Source organism: Lontra canadensis, unplaced genomic scaffold (genome assembly GCF_010015895.1).
Source record: "Lontra canadensis isolate GAN:19392208 unplaced genomic scaffold, GSC_riverotter_1.0 scaffold152, whole genome shotgun sequence".
NCBI classification, from domain to species: Eukaryota; Metazoa; Chordata; class Mammalia; order Carnivora; family Mustelidae; genus Lontra; species Lontra canadensis.
The window spans coordinates 611,419-630,269 of record NW_022631146.1 but is presented as its reverse complement, the minus strand read 5'-3'; the positions used below and the strand labels follow the sequence as shown (position 1 = coordinate 630,269).

The 18,851-nt window shown below is 34.4% G+C and overlaps 1 protein-coding gene across 1 annotated transcript; it reads left to right on the top strand.

Annotated features, from left to right (window-relative positions):
* The first annotated feature begins 17,657 nt into the window (after positions 1–17,657).
* LOC116859245 (olfactory receptor 13G1-like) lies at positions 17,658–18,581 on the top strand. Its single transcript, XM_032844360.1, is given in 1 exon segment — positions 17,658–18,581. A coding segment is annotated over 1 exon segment (924 nt).
* Positions 18,582–18,851: the final 270 nt, after the last annotated feature.

Sequence of the window (18,851 nt, the reverse complement as noted above, 5' to 3'; positions counted from 1 at the left end):
TTCACTTTTCCTTTCCTTCTCTTGATGTCCTCCATTTTATTCCTTATGCTCCACAAGTAAGTGAAACCATATGATAATTGACTTTCTCTGCTTGGCTTATTTCAATGGTGTTTTCTTTAGAAAAATATCTATCATGCCTTCTGTCCATTTCTTAACTGGATTATTTGCCTTGGGTGTTGAATTTGATGAGTTATTTAAAGGTTTTGGATACTAACCCTTTTTCAGATATATATTTGCAAGTATCTTCTCCTACTCTATAGGCTGCCTTTTAGTTTTATTGATTATTTCCTTTGCTGTGCAGAATGTTTATATCTTATTCAATTCCAATAGTTTATTTTTACCTTTGTTTCTGTTGCCTTAGGAAACATATCTAGAAAGTACTTATTAAGGGTGATGGCAAAGAAGTTACTGCCTGTGTGCTCTAGGATTGTCTCATATTTTGGTCTTTAATCCATTTTGAATTTATTTTTGTGTATGGTGTAATAAAGTTGTCACAACGTGGTAGACCCTTCCTCCCAAAAGATCAGAACTAGGACCTACCACATAAGGTTATTTATATTTTTTTTATTTATTTATTTATTCATAAATAAATAAAAATAAATAAATACATAAATACATAAATTTGATTAATCTCTCGACACACTTATCAATAAAAAAGAGAAAAAAAATAAACAAAATCACAAATGTAAGAGGAGATATGAACCAACACCAAAGAAATAAAAACTGTTGTAAGAAAATATCATGGAAAATTATATGCCTCACAATCTAGAAGACATGTATATTTTTTAAGAAACATATAACTCACAAAAACTAAAAAAAAAGGAGAGACAAAATTTGAACAGACTGATTACAACAAAGTAGTTGAATCAGTAATCAAAACACTCCCAACAAAAGATCAAGACTAGATGGTTGCACAGACCAATTCTACCATACAGTATAAGAAGAGTTAATACTTCTTCTCAAACTATTCCAAAAAGTTCAAAAGGAGGAAAATCTTCAAATTTCATTCTAGAGATCCATCATTACCCTTATACCAAAACGGGTAAAGACACCATTATAAAAGAGAAATAGAGACAAATATATCTGATGAACATAGATGCAAAAGTTCATAACAAAACACTAGCAAACCAAATCCAACAGTATATTAGAAAATATTTACCATGATCAAGTGAATTTCATTACTGGGTTACCAGTGTGGTTTAATATTCAAAACTCAATCAATGTGGTACAAAAAATCAATAAAAGAAAGGATAAGAACTATAATATCTTTTCTATAAATTCAGATAAAAACATTTAACTAACTACAACATGCATTCATGATAAAAAGAAAGATCTCAATAAAATAGTGTTAGAAGGAACATACTTTAACATAATAAAGACCATACATGGAAAACCCACAGCTAACATCCTCCTTAATGAGGAAAAACAGAGACTTTCCCCATAGGCCAGGAACAAGTTAGGATATCCACTTTCACACCTTTTATTCAGCATAGTATTGGAAGTCCTAGCTACAATAATCAGATAACAAAAAGAAATGAAAAGTAACCAAATTGAGAAGGAAGAAGTCAAATTCTTCTCTTTGCTGATGACACAATACTCTAGAGAACCCAAAAGTGTCAACAAAACACTGTTATAATTGATTAAAAATAAAATTCAGTAAGGTCTCAGGATACAAAATCAATGTACAGAAATACTTTGCATTTATGAAATTCAATAGCAAAGCAGCAATAAGAGAAATTAAGAAAACTATTTCATTTACAATTGCACCACAAAAAAGATACGTAGGAATAAACCTAACAAAAGACATGAAAGACCTGTACTTTGAAAACTATAAAATATTGATGAAAGAAACTGAAGATGACACAAAGAAATGGAACAGCATCCCATGCTCATGGATCAGAAGAACAAATATTGTTAAAGTGCCTATACTAATAAAGTAATCTAGACATTCATTGTAATCCCTATCGAAATACCAAGACCATTTTTTCATAGAATGAGAACAAACAATCTAAAATTTTCATGGAATCACCAAAACAAAATAAAAACAAACAAACAAACAAAACACACACACACACACACACAACAAAAAAAAAACACAAAAACAAACAAACAAACAAAAACCCACCTGAATAGCCAAAGCAATCTTGAAAAAGAAAAACAACACTGGAGGCATCACAGTTCTGAACTTCATGTTATATTATGAAGCTGTAGTGATCAAAACAGTGTGGTATTGGTGCAAAAAATGAACACATATTTCAAAAGAACAAAATAGAAAACCCAGAAATAAACCCACAATTATATGGTCAGTTAATCTTTAACAAAGCAGGAAAGAATATCCAATGGGAGAAAGGCACTCCCTTCAAGAATGGTGTTGGGAACCTGGACAGCAGGATGTGAAAGAAGGAAACTGGGCTGCCTTCCTACACCATACAAAAAAGTAGCTCAAAATGAACTAAAGACAAAATGTCAGACCTAGAAGAGTAAAAATTGTAGAATATAGCACCATCAGTAACTTATCGGACATCTGCTGTAGCAAGTTTTTTCTTTTTTTTAATCTTTGAAAAACATTGGCGTACATGTATTCCTTTGAATTAGTATGTTTTGTATACCTTGGGGTAAATAACTAGTAGTGCAATTGCTGGGTTGCATTGTAGCTCTATTTTTTTTAACTTTTTGAGGAACCTCCATACAGTTTGCCACAGTCACTGTACCAATTCACATTCCCACCAGCAGTGCAAGAGGGCTCCTTTTTCTCCAAATCCTCACCAAGGCCTGTTTTGTCTTGTGTTGTTGATTTTAGACATTCTGAGCGGTGTGAGGTGATACCTCATTGCAGTTTTCATATGGATTTTTTGATTGTAGGTGATGAACATAATTTCATGTTTCTGTTGACTATTTGTATGTCTTGTTTGGAGAAATGTCTGTCATGTCTTCTATAGTTTTTATTAGATTATTTGCATTCTATTTTAAAAGTTCTTTACATATTTTGGAAACTATCCCATCAATGTATATGTTATTTGCATTTATCGTCTCCCATTCTGTAAGTTGCCTTTTAGTTTTGTTGATAGTTTCTTTTCCTTCAGTGTTTAGACACATTTGGTTTTTTGTTTTGTTTTTTTTCTTTCTAATTTTTAATTTTTTTAATTTCTTTTCAGTGTACCAGAGTTCATTTTTTATACACACCACACTCAGTGCTCAATGCAATACATGCCCTCCATAATACGCACCACCAGATTCACCCAACTTCCCACCCCGGCCCCTACAAAACCCTCAGATTGGTTTTCAGAGTCCATAGTCTTTCATGATTTATCTCCCCCTCCAATTTCCCAGGGGAAAGAAGAGAACTCCCTTCTCCTCTCCATCTCCCCGTGTCCTCTATCTTATTTCTTATGCTCCACAAATAAGTGAAACCCTATGAAAATTGACTCTCTCTGCTTGACTTATTTCACTCAGCATAATCTCTTCCAGTCCCGTCCATGCTGCTACAAAAGTTGGGCATTCATCCTTTCTGATGGAAGCATAATACTCCATAGTGTATATGGACCACATCTTCCTTATCCATTTGTCCATTGAAGGGCATCTTGGTAATTTCCATAGTTTGGTGACCGTAGCCATTGCTGCTATGAATATTGGGGTACAGATGGCCCTTCTTTTCACTACATCTGTATCTCTGGGATAAATACCCTGTAGTGCAATTGCAGGGTCATAGGGGAGCTCTATTTTTAATTTTTGAGGAATCTCCACAAGTGGCTGCACCAACTTGAATTCCCACCAACAGTATAAGAGGGTTCCCCTTTCTCCACATCCTCTCTAACAATTGCTTCCTGTCCTGTTAATTTTGGCCATTCTAACTGTTGTAAGGTGGTATCTTCATGTGGTTTTCAGTTGAAGTTACCTAATGGCTAATTATGATGAACATTTTTTCATGTGTCTGTTAGCTATTTGTATGTCTTCTTCAGAGAAGTGTCTGTTCATGTTTTCTGCCCATTTGAAGTCATGATTATCCATTTTTGAATGTTGAGTTTGAGGAGTTCTTTATAAATCTTTGCTATCAACCCTTTGTCTGTAGTTTCATTTGTGAATATCTTCTCCCATTTCATGGATTGCCTCTTTGTTTTGTTGACTGTTTCTTTTGCTGTGCAGAAATTTTCAGCCTTGAAGAAGTCCCAAAAGTTCCTTTTATTTATTTATTTATTTATTTTTTTTTAGTTTTTCTTGCCTTTGGAGGTATGTCTTGAAAGAAGTTGCTCTGATTGATGTCGAAGAGGTTACTGCCTATGTTCTCCTCTAGAATTTTGATGGATTCCTGCCTCATGTTGAAGTATTTCCTCCATTTAGAGTTTATCATTGTGTATGGTGTAAGGGAGTGGTCAAATTCCATTCTACTGTACATAGTAGAATATACAGCACCATTTCCTGAAGAGACCGTCTTTTTCCCACTGTATATTTTTTCCTGCTTTTTTGAACATTATTTGACCATAGAGTTGAGGGCCCATATCTGGGCTCTCTACTCTGTTCCACTGGTCTATGTGTCTGTTTTTATGCCAGTACCATGCTATGTGTGGCCTAGAAGACCCACAGCTCGCTGAAACTACCTCCTGGTTATGACAGCAGCATCCTGCTCAGGTCTTTCCTTTCAATGGGGAGGAGGAGTGTGAAAGACATCATTCTCCGGTCACTCTGACCAAGAGAGAATTCCAGCAGATTCTCCACATTTTGCTGGGGTTCTCAGGTTGGATCATTTATAAATTAGTTGCTCTTTTAAACTATGTTTTTCCCCCTTATCTGTGACCAAGGATAGAGGAATATGTTCTCTGTCCCTCAGTACAATCCCTTCCCACTGCACTTTACAGTGTAGGGTGTGGAAGTTACCTTAGTTAACATGGCTCCACCCCCTCATATTCTCTTTTGCAATTCTAACTTTAATTGTGCAGAAGTTGCTCCCTCAGTCCTGTTCCTAAGGAGGGATTGCTCTATTAACAGTTATAATTTGGTGTGTGCATGCATGAGAGGAGTTCAGGGTTTTCCTATATTGCCATCTTAAACTGAAACTCATGTAATATCTAACTTAAAATTATATAGCCAGTAACCACATTTTTCCAGAACTACAACAACATAAAATTACTTCACACATATAAAAGCTGAAAGAATTTTTCTGTCAGCAGATCTGTGAATCTGAATTAAAAACAGAGTGATTCAGGAAAGGGAAAAAGGGCATATATACTAAAAGATATGAAGGAGAGAAGAAGAACAATAAAAATGTTAAATATAAAAATAGATGTAAAGGAACATTGACTAAATAAGCAATATAGGTCACAGTTGGTGGAGATATGTGTAAAACTAAAAACCATGATGAAACTAATACAAAGTTAGAAATTAGTGTTCTAAAAGCATAACCTCTCCTGGAAAGTGTAAATAAAATAATTTCCAGTGGCCTCTAGCAAGTCAAGAATACATGTTATAATGTCAAGCATATACACCAAAATCCGTATAAAAGAATGCAGAGCTATTCTGACAATGAAGAGAAAAATTGAGATTATGAAATACACTAATCAAAAAGGAGAAAGAAGCACAAAACAAATGCACTAAACACAAAGTAAATGCCAAGTGAGCAAACAGAAGTATATCTAGAATCATATCAAATGCAAATAATCAAAATTCTAAAATTAAAATACCAAAAACTTATCAAAAACAAAATTATTTACATTTACATATTTTCAAGTGAAAACCAAAAGAAGTTATCAATATAAAAATGGAAAATGATGTACCATGTAAGACTAAGCAAAAGAAAGCTGGCATACTTATTCTATAACAATACATAGGAAATAAAGCAAGCAACAGTTTCTTTGTAAAGAAGACATTTTCTTAATGACAGAGGGACCCTTCTACCACAATATATCATAAAACAAATTCCCTGTGCACACTGTAGTTTCATTGCAGATATGACTTCATCTGACAGACTTAAAGAAAGAATGTGACAATGTGTGGTATTTTAAATCAAAAGTCTAGATAATAGAACTGATAGAAATGCCAGCATAGAGAAAGATCAGGGAAAGCAAACTGACGGAGACATATTCTGTTTCCCTCCTCACAGTCTTACAGACTCTCCCTACTCCCTCCTAATGGCAGAGTTAATGAGACTCACTGGCCCACAGCAATGTGTTTGCAGGGCCAGCTTATTTCAGCATCCCAGAGCAGACTCTTGAACATTAAATTTGTAATTTTAGGTTATTCTAATCCATTGTCCAGTCACTCATTGCACCTACAACTGTCACATATTTTTTAAGGTATTTATTCAAAGTGATATATTGACAATAATTTGCATCATTATAAGAGGAAGTAGGCCATTTTACTTTTAAAAATATTACCAAAGTAAGTTATATCCTCTGCTTCACCAGCATTCTTTAGAGTATATTTGATTTCTACTTGGTCATGTGACTATTATTACATATAATTAATTCCCATTCTTTCCTTTTTTTTTTGACAGCCTGATATAATTGACAAATATTTAAGAACATCATGTTCATTATAAACATAAAATAAGTACTTAAATCACCCCCTGGCTGTTTCAAAAGATCATCAAAACTGTTCTAATATCACTTGTGTAATTTTTATCTCTGAAATAGAGAAAAGAGGCATATATGCTAAATATGAAATTTGTGTTTGAATTCCAATGGACATTTGAAACTATGAAGGTATTTAGTAGAGAGACAGAGATGATGTTTCCTTGTGAATACATCACATGCCTAAGTTGCATCTGTATATGGGAGTCCATAAAGAACACCAAAATGATGAGTAGAACATATTTTCAAATAATGAGAATCATTTCAGAAAGAAATCACTGAGGAGTGTAATATATTTTTATTAGAATCAAATGTAGTGAAATGAAGGGCCATCTGTATCCATCCCAATGTTCATAGCAACAATGGCCACAGTCGTCAAACTGTGGATAGAGCCAAAATGCCCTTCAACAGACAAATGGATAAAAAAGATAAGGTCCATATATACAATGGAATTTTATGCCTCCATCAGAAAGGATGGATATCCAACTTTTGTATCAACAGGGACGGTACTGGAGGAGATTATGCTGAATGAAATAAGTCAAGCAGAGTCAATTAATGTATGGTTTCACTTCATTGTGGAGCATAATGAATAACATGGAGGACATTAGGAGAAGGAAGGGAAAAGTGAATTGGGGAAAATCAGAGGCAGAGACGAGCCATGAGAGACTGTAGAGTCTGAGAAATAAACTGAGGGTTTTGGAGGGGAGGGGATTGAGGGGTTTGGTGAGCTTGGTGGTGTGTATTAAGGAGGGCACTTATTGCATGGAGCACTGGGTGTGATAAATAAACAATGAATCTTGGAACACTGAAAAAATAAAATAACGTTTAAATATAAACAAACAAACAAACAAAGGATCAAATGTCATCCCATAGTTTATTTACAAACTTCCTCTCCCTCACAGTGTAGAGGGATAAGTGAACTTTTATGACGTTTGTTTTGACTTGGTATTTGAATCCATTTCTTGCCACTATGTTCACTTTTTTGGGGGGAAAAGTTTTTCATTGTCCAGGTATATATAATTGCTTTTATAACAATGTCCATCTGTGTTTTGAATATCTTTTTGTCTCTGTAAGACATTCCCAGAATCTCTTATTACTTAAATTTACTACTCCTTGAAGATATTGTTTCGGGATACAATTTGGTGTTATAGACAAATGATGATAAATTATAATTAATAATCAGTGCAGTGTTGTTTTAATTACTCCCCTGAGATCCATATTAATCTAATTGTGACAAACTGGGTCCTATAAGCTATTCCCTTGGGTCCCCTGTTTTTGAGTCAGGAAACACTTTGAGAGATCTTAAGTATAATTAATAACACTTAAGTAAACATAAAAGTCTGTTGACTGCAACTTAATAAACTATTACCTATTTTCCATTTTTTTTCTAGTAATTTAACATGGGTCACTGTTTGAACATGGTGCCCTGCAAAGAACTAAAGTAAGTATTTGTAGACATTCAGTCTAATTTTTATAGCTACCATAAAATTATGCCCTAGGTAGAAATATTTCTGAAGCAAACAACTTCTTTAGTTATTTTTTAGGTACATTGTGAGGAAAAAAAATCCACCCATGGTATAAAATACAGCTCCAAAGAGGGGATATTAATTTGATGATAAATGTACTTATATTCTTTGATTGCTTCTTAATTGAATTATTTTACATCAGATACGTATGAATTGGAGTTTAGAACAAAGTCAACAAAATCTAGGTTAATATATACTGTTACTGGTGTGGTAGGAATACTTAATATATCTGGGAAATCTTTTTTTTTAGAATATCTCATTTATTTAATTAACATCAAGGCTTAATTAACAAGGTTGTTTAAAATGGGTTTTCAAGACTTCTCAATGTATAAAAATGGTCTATGCTGCTTTAAAAATGACTCAGAAATGTAGCTTTATTTGATGTGTACATTCTGCTCATCATATATAAGAATCCGTGATAGATTCATTTATTTTCCAACTTTATTGAAAATATATGCATTTATTTGATACCCAAATACATTTATAGCAATTCTATTTCTGAGTATATATCTAAAAGAATTGATAGGAAGGTCTCAAAGAGATATTTGCACATGAGTATTTATACTAGCATTATTCACAATAGCCAAAAAGTAGAAGAAACTCAAATGCACATCAACAGATAAGTGAGTAAACACAATATGGTATTCCATGGTAGAATATTATTCAACCTTTAAAAATAAGGATTTTCTTTCTTTTTTCTTTTTTTTTAAAGAAGGATTTTCTGACACATGTTACATCATGAATAAACCTTGAGGACAATACACTAAATAAAATAACCCAGTTATAAAAAGACAAATATTGTATGTTTCCACTTATAAGAGTTATCTAGGATAATCAAGCTTATAGAATCAGAAAGCATAACTGTGATTGCCAAGGACTGTGGGTAGATAGAAAGAGGAAATTTTTTAATGTGTATAGAATTTCAGCATTATAAGATAAAAACGTTCTGGAGATTGCAAAACAAGGTGAATATAATTAACACTAATGAACTGTACACTTGAAAACAATTAAGATAGTAAAATTTAAGTTATTTATAGTTACCAAAATTACAGAATTTAATTTTTAAAACCTCTTTTACTGACATTTATCTCTTAAGTAAATGAGTGAGCTAAAGTTATTTCAAATATTCCAGTTTGTGTATATGGTATAGATAAGGGGATAGGCTAGAGCAATAAATAGAAGAGAAATATAATATATTTCTATTGTCAAATATTTCTTTCTAATTGCAGAGCTATAAATCAGATTTATAAGATTGTACATCAAAAAAAACCCACAAATAAATCCCCATAAAATAGTGAAATTACTACTAGACACCTGAGATAAGAGTGAGTAGAAGAGATTGGAGTTAAGCAGCAGTAATCCTAGAGCTCTTCCTGAAGTAGTTAGTTTTGTATGGAAGATCTCTTTAGGCAAATACTGACAAACAACCAGGCAATATAGCCTGCCAAGAGAATGTGCAGGAAATGGCAAAATGAGGCTTAAACCCCTGCCTCCTATATCCAAGGTCCACATATTACCAAATAAGCTATTCCTTACTTTCTTTTCTTTTAAAGATTTTATTTATTTGACAGAGAGCAAGAGATCACAAGTAGGCAGAGAGGCAGGCAGCGAGAGGGGGAAGCAGGCTCCCCAATGAGCAGAGAGCCCAATGTGGAGTTCAATCCCAGGACCCTGAGATTATGAACTGAGCTGAAGTCAGAGGCTTAACCCACTGGGCCACTCAGGTGCCCCAGCTGTTCTTTACTTTCCAGAAGACTTTGTTATGAAGTGATTCTCAATGCTTCATTTTGATATACCTTTTGTAAGATACATTTTGTTCTGTTTCTTTTGTTTTTATTTTTTATTTTTTATTTAAGTTCAATTTATATACCATATAATGTATTAACAGTTTCAGAGGTAGAATTTAGTGAGTTGCTTATAACACCCAGTGCTCATCACATTACATGTGCTCTTTAATGCCCAACACTCAATCACCCCATCCCTCAACCCATACCCCTCCAGCATCCCTGTTTGTTTCCTAGAGTTAAGTGTCTCTTACAGTTTGTCTCCTTCTCTATTTTTATTTTATTTTTCATTCCCTTTCCTATCTTTGTCTGTTTTGTTTCTCAAATTCCACATGTGAGTGAAATAATATGGTATTTGTCTTTATTTGACTAACTTATAATGCTTAGCATAACACCCTCTAGTTCCAGTCACATCATTGCAAATGGCAAATCACATTCCTTTTATGGCTGAGTAATATTTCACTGTCTGTGTGTATATACATATATATCATGACTTCTTTATCCAATCATCTGTTGATAGACATATGGGTTCTTTCCATCGTTTGTAATATACTATGGTTTATTAAGAGTTTTCAAGCACACAACTCATTACTATAGGAGAGCTTGAAATCCAGCTGATAGAATGTTTATTGAAGACTTTGTTCAATGGCCCCATTATTTCCTTCCTACTCCATGGAAAAATTTCCCAATTGGATTGTGGACTCTATGAGAGATTAAACAAGGAGAGTTATGAGTTTAAAGTTGAATTTGTAAAATTATATTTTTCCAAACTTAGAAAAAAAATGCTTTTGAAGTGAATGTGTGGCTAATATTCTCAGAAATAGCCATTGTACTGGCTTCAGGTGTTCCAGGGTGATCAACTGTCACAGTTCTCTTGAGATAGAGTTTTCGAAGATGTGAGACTTCCAGTGGCAAAACAGGGGCAGTCCCAGACTAACCAATATAGTTTATTATCTTGCTGAGGTAGGGCCATAATTTGTACTCTGTTATTTACACACTTCCCTAATGCCCATCAGCTTTTATCGTTTTACACTGAATTCTATTTCTCATCACACTGATTGTTCATTACTCTTTCTCTTTGATATCTTCAAAATCTTTAAAAATTGAAAAGTGGCCATTTTCATCTATTTCCACTACTTAAGCTGTGAAAATGAAACATCCTCCTTGAAACAAACTTGAATTAGAATACCTGTGACTTAAACTTTCCTAATGGAAAGTGTCCTAAAGTAAAAAGGAATTAAATAATATGAGAGAAGCCAATAAATTGTACCACTCTAGTCCCATTGAACGGGGTTGCTGCTGTGGTGACTTTGTAGCAACCTGCCTTATCCACGGCAGGACATAAATTTAAAAGTGTGCTGATGTTGTTCATGCCAGCAATAAAGATGAAGACATTTGAAAACAGTGATCATGATGATGATGTACTTTATAACTTGGCAGAATATATTGTGATCTGAGATTTGCATCAGCATAACATTATCTTATAACTGACAACATGAGTGAGTTTTTTCATTGGATTCTCTGGATCCAGATCTCCATGTCACCAATGTCAGATTGTATGACAATGAGTAAGTTTGTTAATTGTACCAAATTTCACTGACTTCATGATATTTAAAATAGACATTAACATTCTTAATTCTTCACTAATCCTGTTCTCAGAATCAAACAAAATAGCTGAGTAAATGACACATAAATAAAACATCAATATGAACTTCTGATAAATGCTCTGAGCTCTAGGAGTCAGAAAACACAAAATGACCTCAATTCTTTCCCTCTAGGAAAAGAAAGGTAATGTTAATTTGTCAGAGTGCCTGCATCCTGCCAAACAATTAAAATTAACTGGTCTAAATTATTTCTATAGATAGTTTTATTTATTATATAAATTTTATTTTATTCTGGTAACTAGTTATTACAAGCACATACTTATGTTAGATTTAATTACATTTATATTTTCTGCAAATCAATTGATGCTTATAAATGGAGTTTCACCTCAAAATGGACAACATAATGCCTCCCTTTATTCTCTATGTTGCCTTTAGGGCTATCTTTCTAAAAATTGGAGAAAAACACACATCAGTCCCTGTCTCAGAAATTTTCAAATTGTCCTTTATGCCTACAGAAAAACAATAATTTATAACATAATAATCTGAACAAGTTCAATTTTGTTCACACAATAATTCTGTGCATACCGTCATTGTCTTCTAGTGAAACTACTTGCCATTTCTCAGATACATTTGTATATCATACCTCCTTATTTTTGCTTGGAAATTATTTCCCCTCTTCTCTATCCTTTCACATTCACTGAAAATTATTTACCTTTCCAGAATAATACTACATTTAATATTTTGATTAGATTTTCCATAATCCTATCCAAGAGCAGATTAACATGCTATATATTTTTAAATATTTTATTTATTTATCTGATAGAGATACAACAAGAGAGGAAACATAAGCAGGGGCAGTGGAAGGCGGAGAAGCAGGCTTCCTGCAGAGCAAGGAGCCTGATGTGGGGCTGGATCCGAAGACGCTGGAATCATAACCTGAGCCAAAGGCAGACACTTAATGACTGAGCCACCCAGGTGCCCCTACACACAATTGTTGTATACCTAATAATCCCCATTCCCCAATGTATGCTGATTAAATGTTTTACCATTAACCTTGAGAAAATTGAAGACATATATTGCATTCCTGCTTCATTTTAATTAAATATGATAGCATAATGACTAGTATGAAGTGTGATATTTAAATAATTATTGAATAAAATGATTCTAATCATGGTCAGATTTAATTGAATTATCTTTTACATTGTCAACACAATCTGCTTATTCTTTTATTATAATAATTATTCAATAATTTCAAATGTAGTATTGGAATTTTTCTTTCCACTAATCATTAAAAATTGCATCATAATTAATTAAAAAATTCCAGATGTTAAAGCTATGTTTTAAAAACAGACTATAGTGTGGAGGGAAGGTAAGATGGTGGAGAAGTAGGAAATGCTGTTTCAACTGGTCGCCTAAAGTGAGCTGATTATCTACCAGATCTCTCTGAACACACATGAAATCAGCCTGAGATGTAGGATTATACACTTCTGGATCTCTACAGGGGTAGAAGACACCAGTGGACAGGTACAGTGGAGTGGGAATGTTGGACTGATATCATAAGATAAACAAAAGGGAGAGGGAGCTACCGGAAGTGACCCACTGGAAAGTAATACACCAATACAAGAGTGCCCTATAATTGGAACCAGCATTAACTTGGATTATGATTAAAAGCACTCAAAAAGAGCAAAATAACTTAAGGGGAAATTGGTGGAATCATACACTAGATTTGGATTCCAAATAATAATCATTATCACATTTAATTGGCAGCTCATTGTGGTTTGAGTTTTGGGTTAAGGCTTTGCATGCATTGTTTAATCCTCAGAGCAACTCAAAGCTTACCACTGTTTTTATTCTCCATTAAACTAATGAGGATAGATGGAAACTCAGAAAATGCACTTTAAAACTCCAATGTCATAGAGAAAAAAATGCCAGAATCAGGAATTATGTTTTATGTATTAACCTATTTATAACTAAAATTTAGTGATTTTTTACTTCCAAATTTAAGTCAATGGAAAATCTGAGTTGGATTAAACATGAAAACTAAAACAATATAAATAATTTAGATGGAAGGAATAGAAAAGGACATGGTTAAGAGTCAAAGATTTTCAACTTATAAAACCTGGAGAAATATGTTTCCCTGCTGATGTGAGCAGATATTTATTTATTATTAATTAATTAATTCATTCATTCATTGTATACTTTGGCCTTTTAGGGCTGAAGATAGCATCCAGAACAGCATGACTTACTTGCAGAATATCAACAGAAACCATTGGCCACACTGGATTCCTGTGGATTAACAAAAGTATCTATTTCTACTCTAGGTCAATAATGCTTATTCTGAACAAAGTTATTATTGTCAATATATACCTTCTTCTCTCCATGAACTGGATGACGGTCCCCTTTTGTATTTTTCCTCATCTACACACAGTAATGGTACCAGTTCATAGAACCAACACAGAACAGGACTGAACCAATGTCATTAACACTGGGTAAGGTATAGGATGCTCCAAGAAGAGATGAGAAAAGAAATCTCCAGGTACCCTCAATATTTTTTTCTTAACTCAGAGAGAGTGAACCACAGGTGAATTACCCAATATTTTTGCAAAGTTTCACCATTTTATAAAGTTCTGTTTTGTATCTTGGGACTGAATTTCTCCCTCACATCCAGCTTCACAAAAATTGATCATTAACAATTAAATAGATAAATAGAATTTTTACATGGACAGGTAAAAATTATCCAAATGAAAATTGAAGGTTTCTTTTTCATCACCAAAGAAGGTTAAGTTTATATTTGAGTGTATATTTCAGTAGGTAAGATCACAAAGACTGGAAGAGGACTGTTACCTTATAGATTCACCTAAAAATATTTGATAACAGATCTCTGCTTCAGATTAAATAACCAGACCAGGGCCTTTTAATATAATTTAATGTATACTTAGCAATCAGTATTTCAAAATTTAGTTATTACTCATTTTAATATGACATTTAAAATATTATTTTTAAGATTCATTTATTTATTTGACAGAGAGCATACGCAAGGGGAAGCCCAGAAGGAGATGGAGAAGCAGGCTCCCCATGTAGCAGAGAGCCAGATGTGAGGTTACATCTAAGGGCCCTGAGATCATGATCTGAGCCAAAAACAGATGCTTAACCAACCGAGCCACACAGGTGACCTAATATTAAACATATGTTAATTGAACTTCAAATAGCAACTATCTCATCTTTATTTTCCTGTTTCAAGTCATGTCTCATTCAGAATAAAACTCTCATGTTCTTTAAAGTACTTTACATATTATTCAGTTTTCATGTATGCTTGCCGTACTATTGGTATTTTACCCAAAAGGATATAGCAGAAAGGTTAAGAACAATTTGTTGAAGGATAGACAGTCTAAGTGAGATAAAGGAAACTTTCAGTGTTTAGTATTTGTGTGGCCTGCTCCTGGGCTCCCAGGGAAGCTACACTTTCATCAAGTTCAGGATGGATTCGCCAAACTTCAAAACATGGGCTGTATTTCTGACTTGAGCACACACAGTGCATCTGCTTCATTAGCAAATAACATAAATAAATAAATAAATAAATAAATAAATAAATAGGTGCCTGTGTGGCTCAGTGGGTTAAAGCCTCTGACTTCAGCTCAGGTCATGATCTCAGGGTCCTGGGATTGAGCTCTGCATTGGGTTCTCTGCTCAGTGGGGAGCCTGCTTCCTCCTCTCTCTCTGTATGCCTGCCTTTCTGCCTACTTGTGATCACTGTCTTTCAAATAAATAAACAAGATATTTAAAAAATCAAACTAAAGATATAAATAAAAATCTCCCTAAATTCTGTTCCCATACCTCCTAAGCTTGCAAACTTGATTACTAAAAACAAAATAAAGTTTGTGATTTTCTTAAATATCCTTCCTTATGATAATTTGCAATTCCTGATGTAACTATATATATCCCTGTTTAAGTATTCATTCTCTCCAGAGCACTCTCTCCTTTGTGAAGACTGTGTATCCCAGACAGCCGTCCTCACTTGGGCTCAAATAAAACTATCCCTCTCTCCCTTTTTTTTTTTTTCTTAGCAGTTCTAAAAGTTTTGTTCATTTTGCATGAAATAGAAACAATCCTGGCTCTTCCTCTTATGAGATATGTATTCTTGGCCTCTGTTATTCTTCTGTCACTCCACTGTTTTCATATCAATTGTATACAGATGAAAATGTCAAATTCCCATCATGTTTGTTACAAAATGATTATAGATATAAGCAATGACAAGTGTTACATTACTGTGCTATCAGAAAATAAGAAATGGGGAACCTGGGTGGCTCAGTGGGTTAAGCCTCTGCCTTTGGCTCAGGTCATGATTTCAGGGTCCTGTGGTCGAGCCCCACATCTGGCTCTCTGTTCGGCGGGGAGCCTGCTCCCCCCCACTACTTGGGATCTCTCTCTCTGTCATATACATAAATAAAATCTTAAAATATAGAAAATAAGAAATAAATCTAGGGATTCTGAATGTGGATTATAGATTTGATAAAATATTTTTTCTATTGGTCTGAATAGCTACACATAGATTAGTCAGTAAATTTAGCATATTATTAGTCCATTAAATTTAGGAAATTAATAATTCAGGTTTCAGAGCTTAGAGGAAAAACCAGACTGCATATGGTCTCAAAATGATTTTTATTTCCTCTGTTTGGGTAACAGGGGTATAGTATGATCTCTTAAAATTCAAAGAACTATTATGAAACGTGAAGCTATCAATAAATTTAGAGATATTTTGGACAATTTTACTAGATGTACCAGGTCAGAATAGTCCTCACAGTCATATATACATGTAAAAATCTGGTTATGCATGAAAACAGATCTATCCAAAAAAGGAATGTAGTTGAGAAAATGCTGAAGTTTTTGGTGGGAAGTAATAAAAAGAACAAGAACTTTCCCCCACAGAAAGGGGAACTCTCTTACACTATTGATGGGAATGCAAGCTGGTACAGTTACTCTGGAAAAAAGTATGGATGTTCCTCAAGAATGTAAAAATAGAGCTATCCTATGACCCAGCAATTTCACTACTAGGTATTTACCCCAAAGATACAGATGTAGTGAAAAGAAGGGCCATTTGTACCCCAATGTTCATAGCAGCAATGTCCACATTAGCCAAACTAGGGAAAGAGCCCAGACATCCATCAAAAAATGAGTGGACAAAGAGACTGTGTGCATGTGCACATGGGCATGTGCACACACACACACACACACACACACACACATACACACACACACACTCAGGAATATTGCTCAGCCATCAAAAAGCATAAAATCTTACCATATGCAATGACATGGATGAAACTAGAGGGTATTATGCTAAGGCTGTATAATGTCTAATACTTTTTCCATTTCATATCATTTTTGGAAATAAAAAAATTCATAAGAAATATGAAGCTAATGGAGCTTTAATGGCAAATTTACAGCTATACTAAAATAAAGATGCACTCCTAGGTCTTCTAAATTTATGTCCAATCTTTTCACCATTGTATGACAGCACAACAAATTAGTTCATGCAATTTTGGAAATGTGATTCTGCAATTGAAGAGAAAATATCAGGCAAGCAATTGATTAAATTCTTGGTTTTAAGCACCAATGAATTATTCAGGGGTCCCTGAATATGCAGTCTCAGGATATTCTGTCGGACATATTCCTTCTGAAGTCTTTCCACTATTGTTAGCCCTGTCAGCTTCTTTTGTTCTAGATATTTATGCTCACATATGTTTCAAGAAAGATAGCATGTAGTTAACTACTAGTGAGATATGCAATTCTTGTATTCTATTACATGTATATGTGAATTATACTCAAATAAATTTCAACTCAAAATGGTAATATTGAAATACTTGAATATATTTACTTTTATCACCCTTTTTTTTCTCAACCAGTGGCTCCCGTTCAACGGAGTCATTGATTGAAGAACATGCATCAGAAAATTACATCCATCTGAAGAATAGAAGATATTGCCTGGAAGTCAGAACTCTATCAAAATGGAATTCTTGCTACTAAGTTGTATCACATCATCACATATATCACTAAATTCATACACACACACACACACACACACACACACACACACACACACACACTCACCTCCTAATAAAGCACCCAGATAATCTTAATTCCCAATTGCTCACTTTCTGCAATATCTGTCATGAAAGCAAGATGAATAACAGCATTGTAACTGAGTTTATGATTCTGGGCCTCACCCAAAAACCTGAACTGCAAAGAGCTCTCTTCATTGTCTTTCTCCTCATGTACATTGTGGCCTTTCTTGGAAATGCACTGATTGTCATTGTCATCATCTATAACACCACTTTGCATACACCCATGTATGCTTTCCTTTTGACACTGGCTATTGTGGACATTGTATGCACAACAAGCATTATACCAAAGATTCTGGTGACCATGCTAACATCAGGAAGGAGTATTTCCTATGAAAGCTGCATGTCCCAGCTCTTCTTCTTCACATGGTCCCTAGGAGCTGAGATGGTTCTCTTCACCACAATGGCCTATGACCTCTATGTGCCATCTGTTTCCCTCTTCAACTACAGAACTATTATGAACCACCATATGTGTGTGACCTTGCTGAGCATTACCATGGTGGTTGCAGTAACCAATTCCTGAGTACACACTGGTCTCACCCTGAGGCTGACATTCTGTGGGCCAAACACCATTGACCACTTCTCCTGTGAAATACCCCCAGTGCTGTCTTTGTCCTGCAGCCCCGTTATAATCAATGAGATTATGGTATATGTTGCTGATATTACCCTGGCCATAAGCGACTTCACACTCACCTGCATCTCCTATGGTTTTATCATTGCTGCCATTTTCCGCATCCACACAGCAGAAGGGAAGAGGAAGGCTTTTTCAACATGCTCGTCCCATCTCATAGTGGTGTCCCTTTACTACTCCCCTGTAATCCACACCTATATCCGCCCTACTTCCAGCTACTCATTTGAAAGAGACAAGGTGATAGCTGCACTCTATACTCTTGTGACCCCAACATTAAACGCAATTGTGTATAGTTTCCAAAACAAGGAGATGCAGATAGGGATTCAGAAAGTTTTTCCATTTCTGAAATATTAGTAGTTTCAAAAGGGAATGTCAGCTCTGTACTCCAGAATCATCTCCTAGAACATCTCATATTTTACTGATCATTTATAGATATTTCCTTCCCAGATTTCCCTATTCCTTCTTAAGAGTAATAGTGTTTCATTCCATTATGAATCACTGTCTTAGCTCCTGATTTCTAAAGTGCACTTACTTTATTACCATTACACTACTGATTTACACTTACTATTTTACATATTTCTAAAATACTTTTTTTATGAAATCTTTCACTATTAATCACAGTGA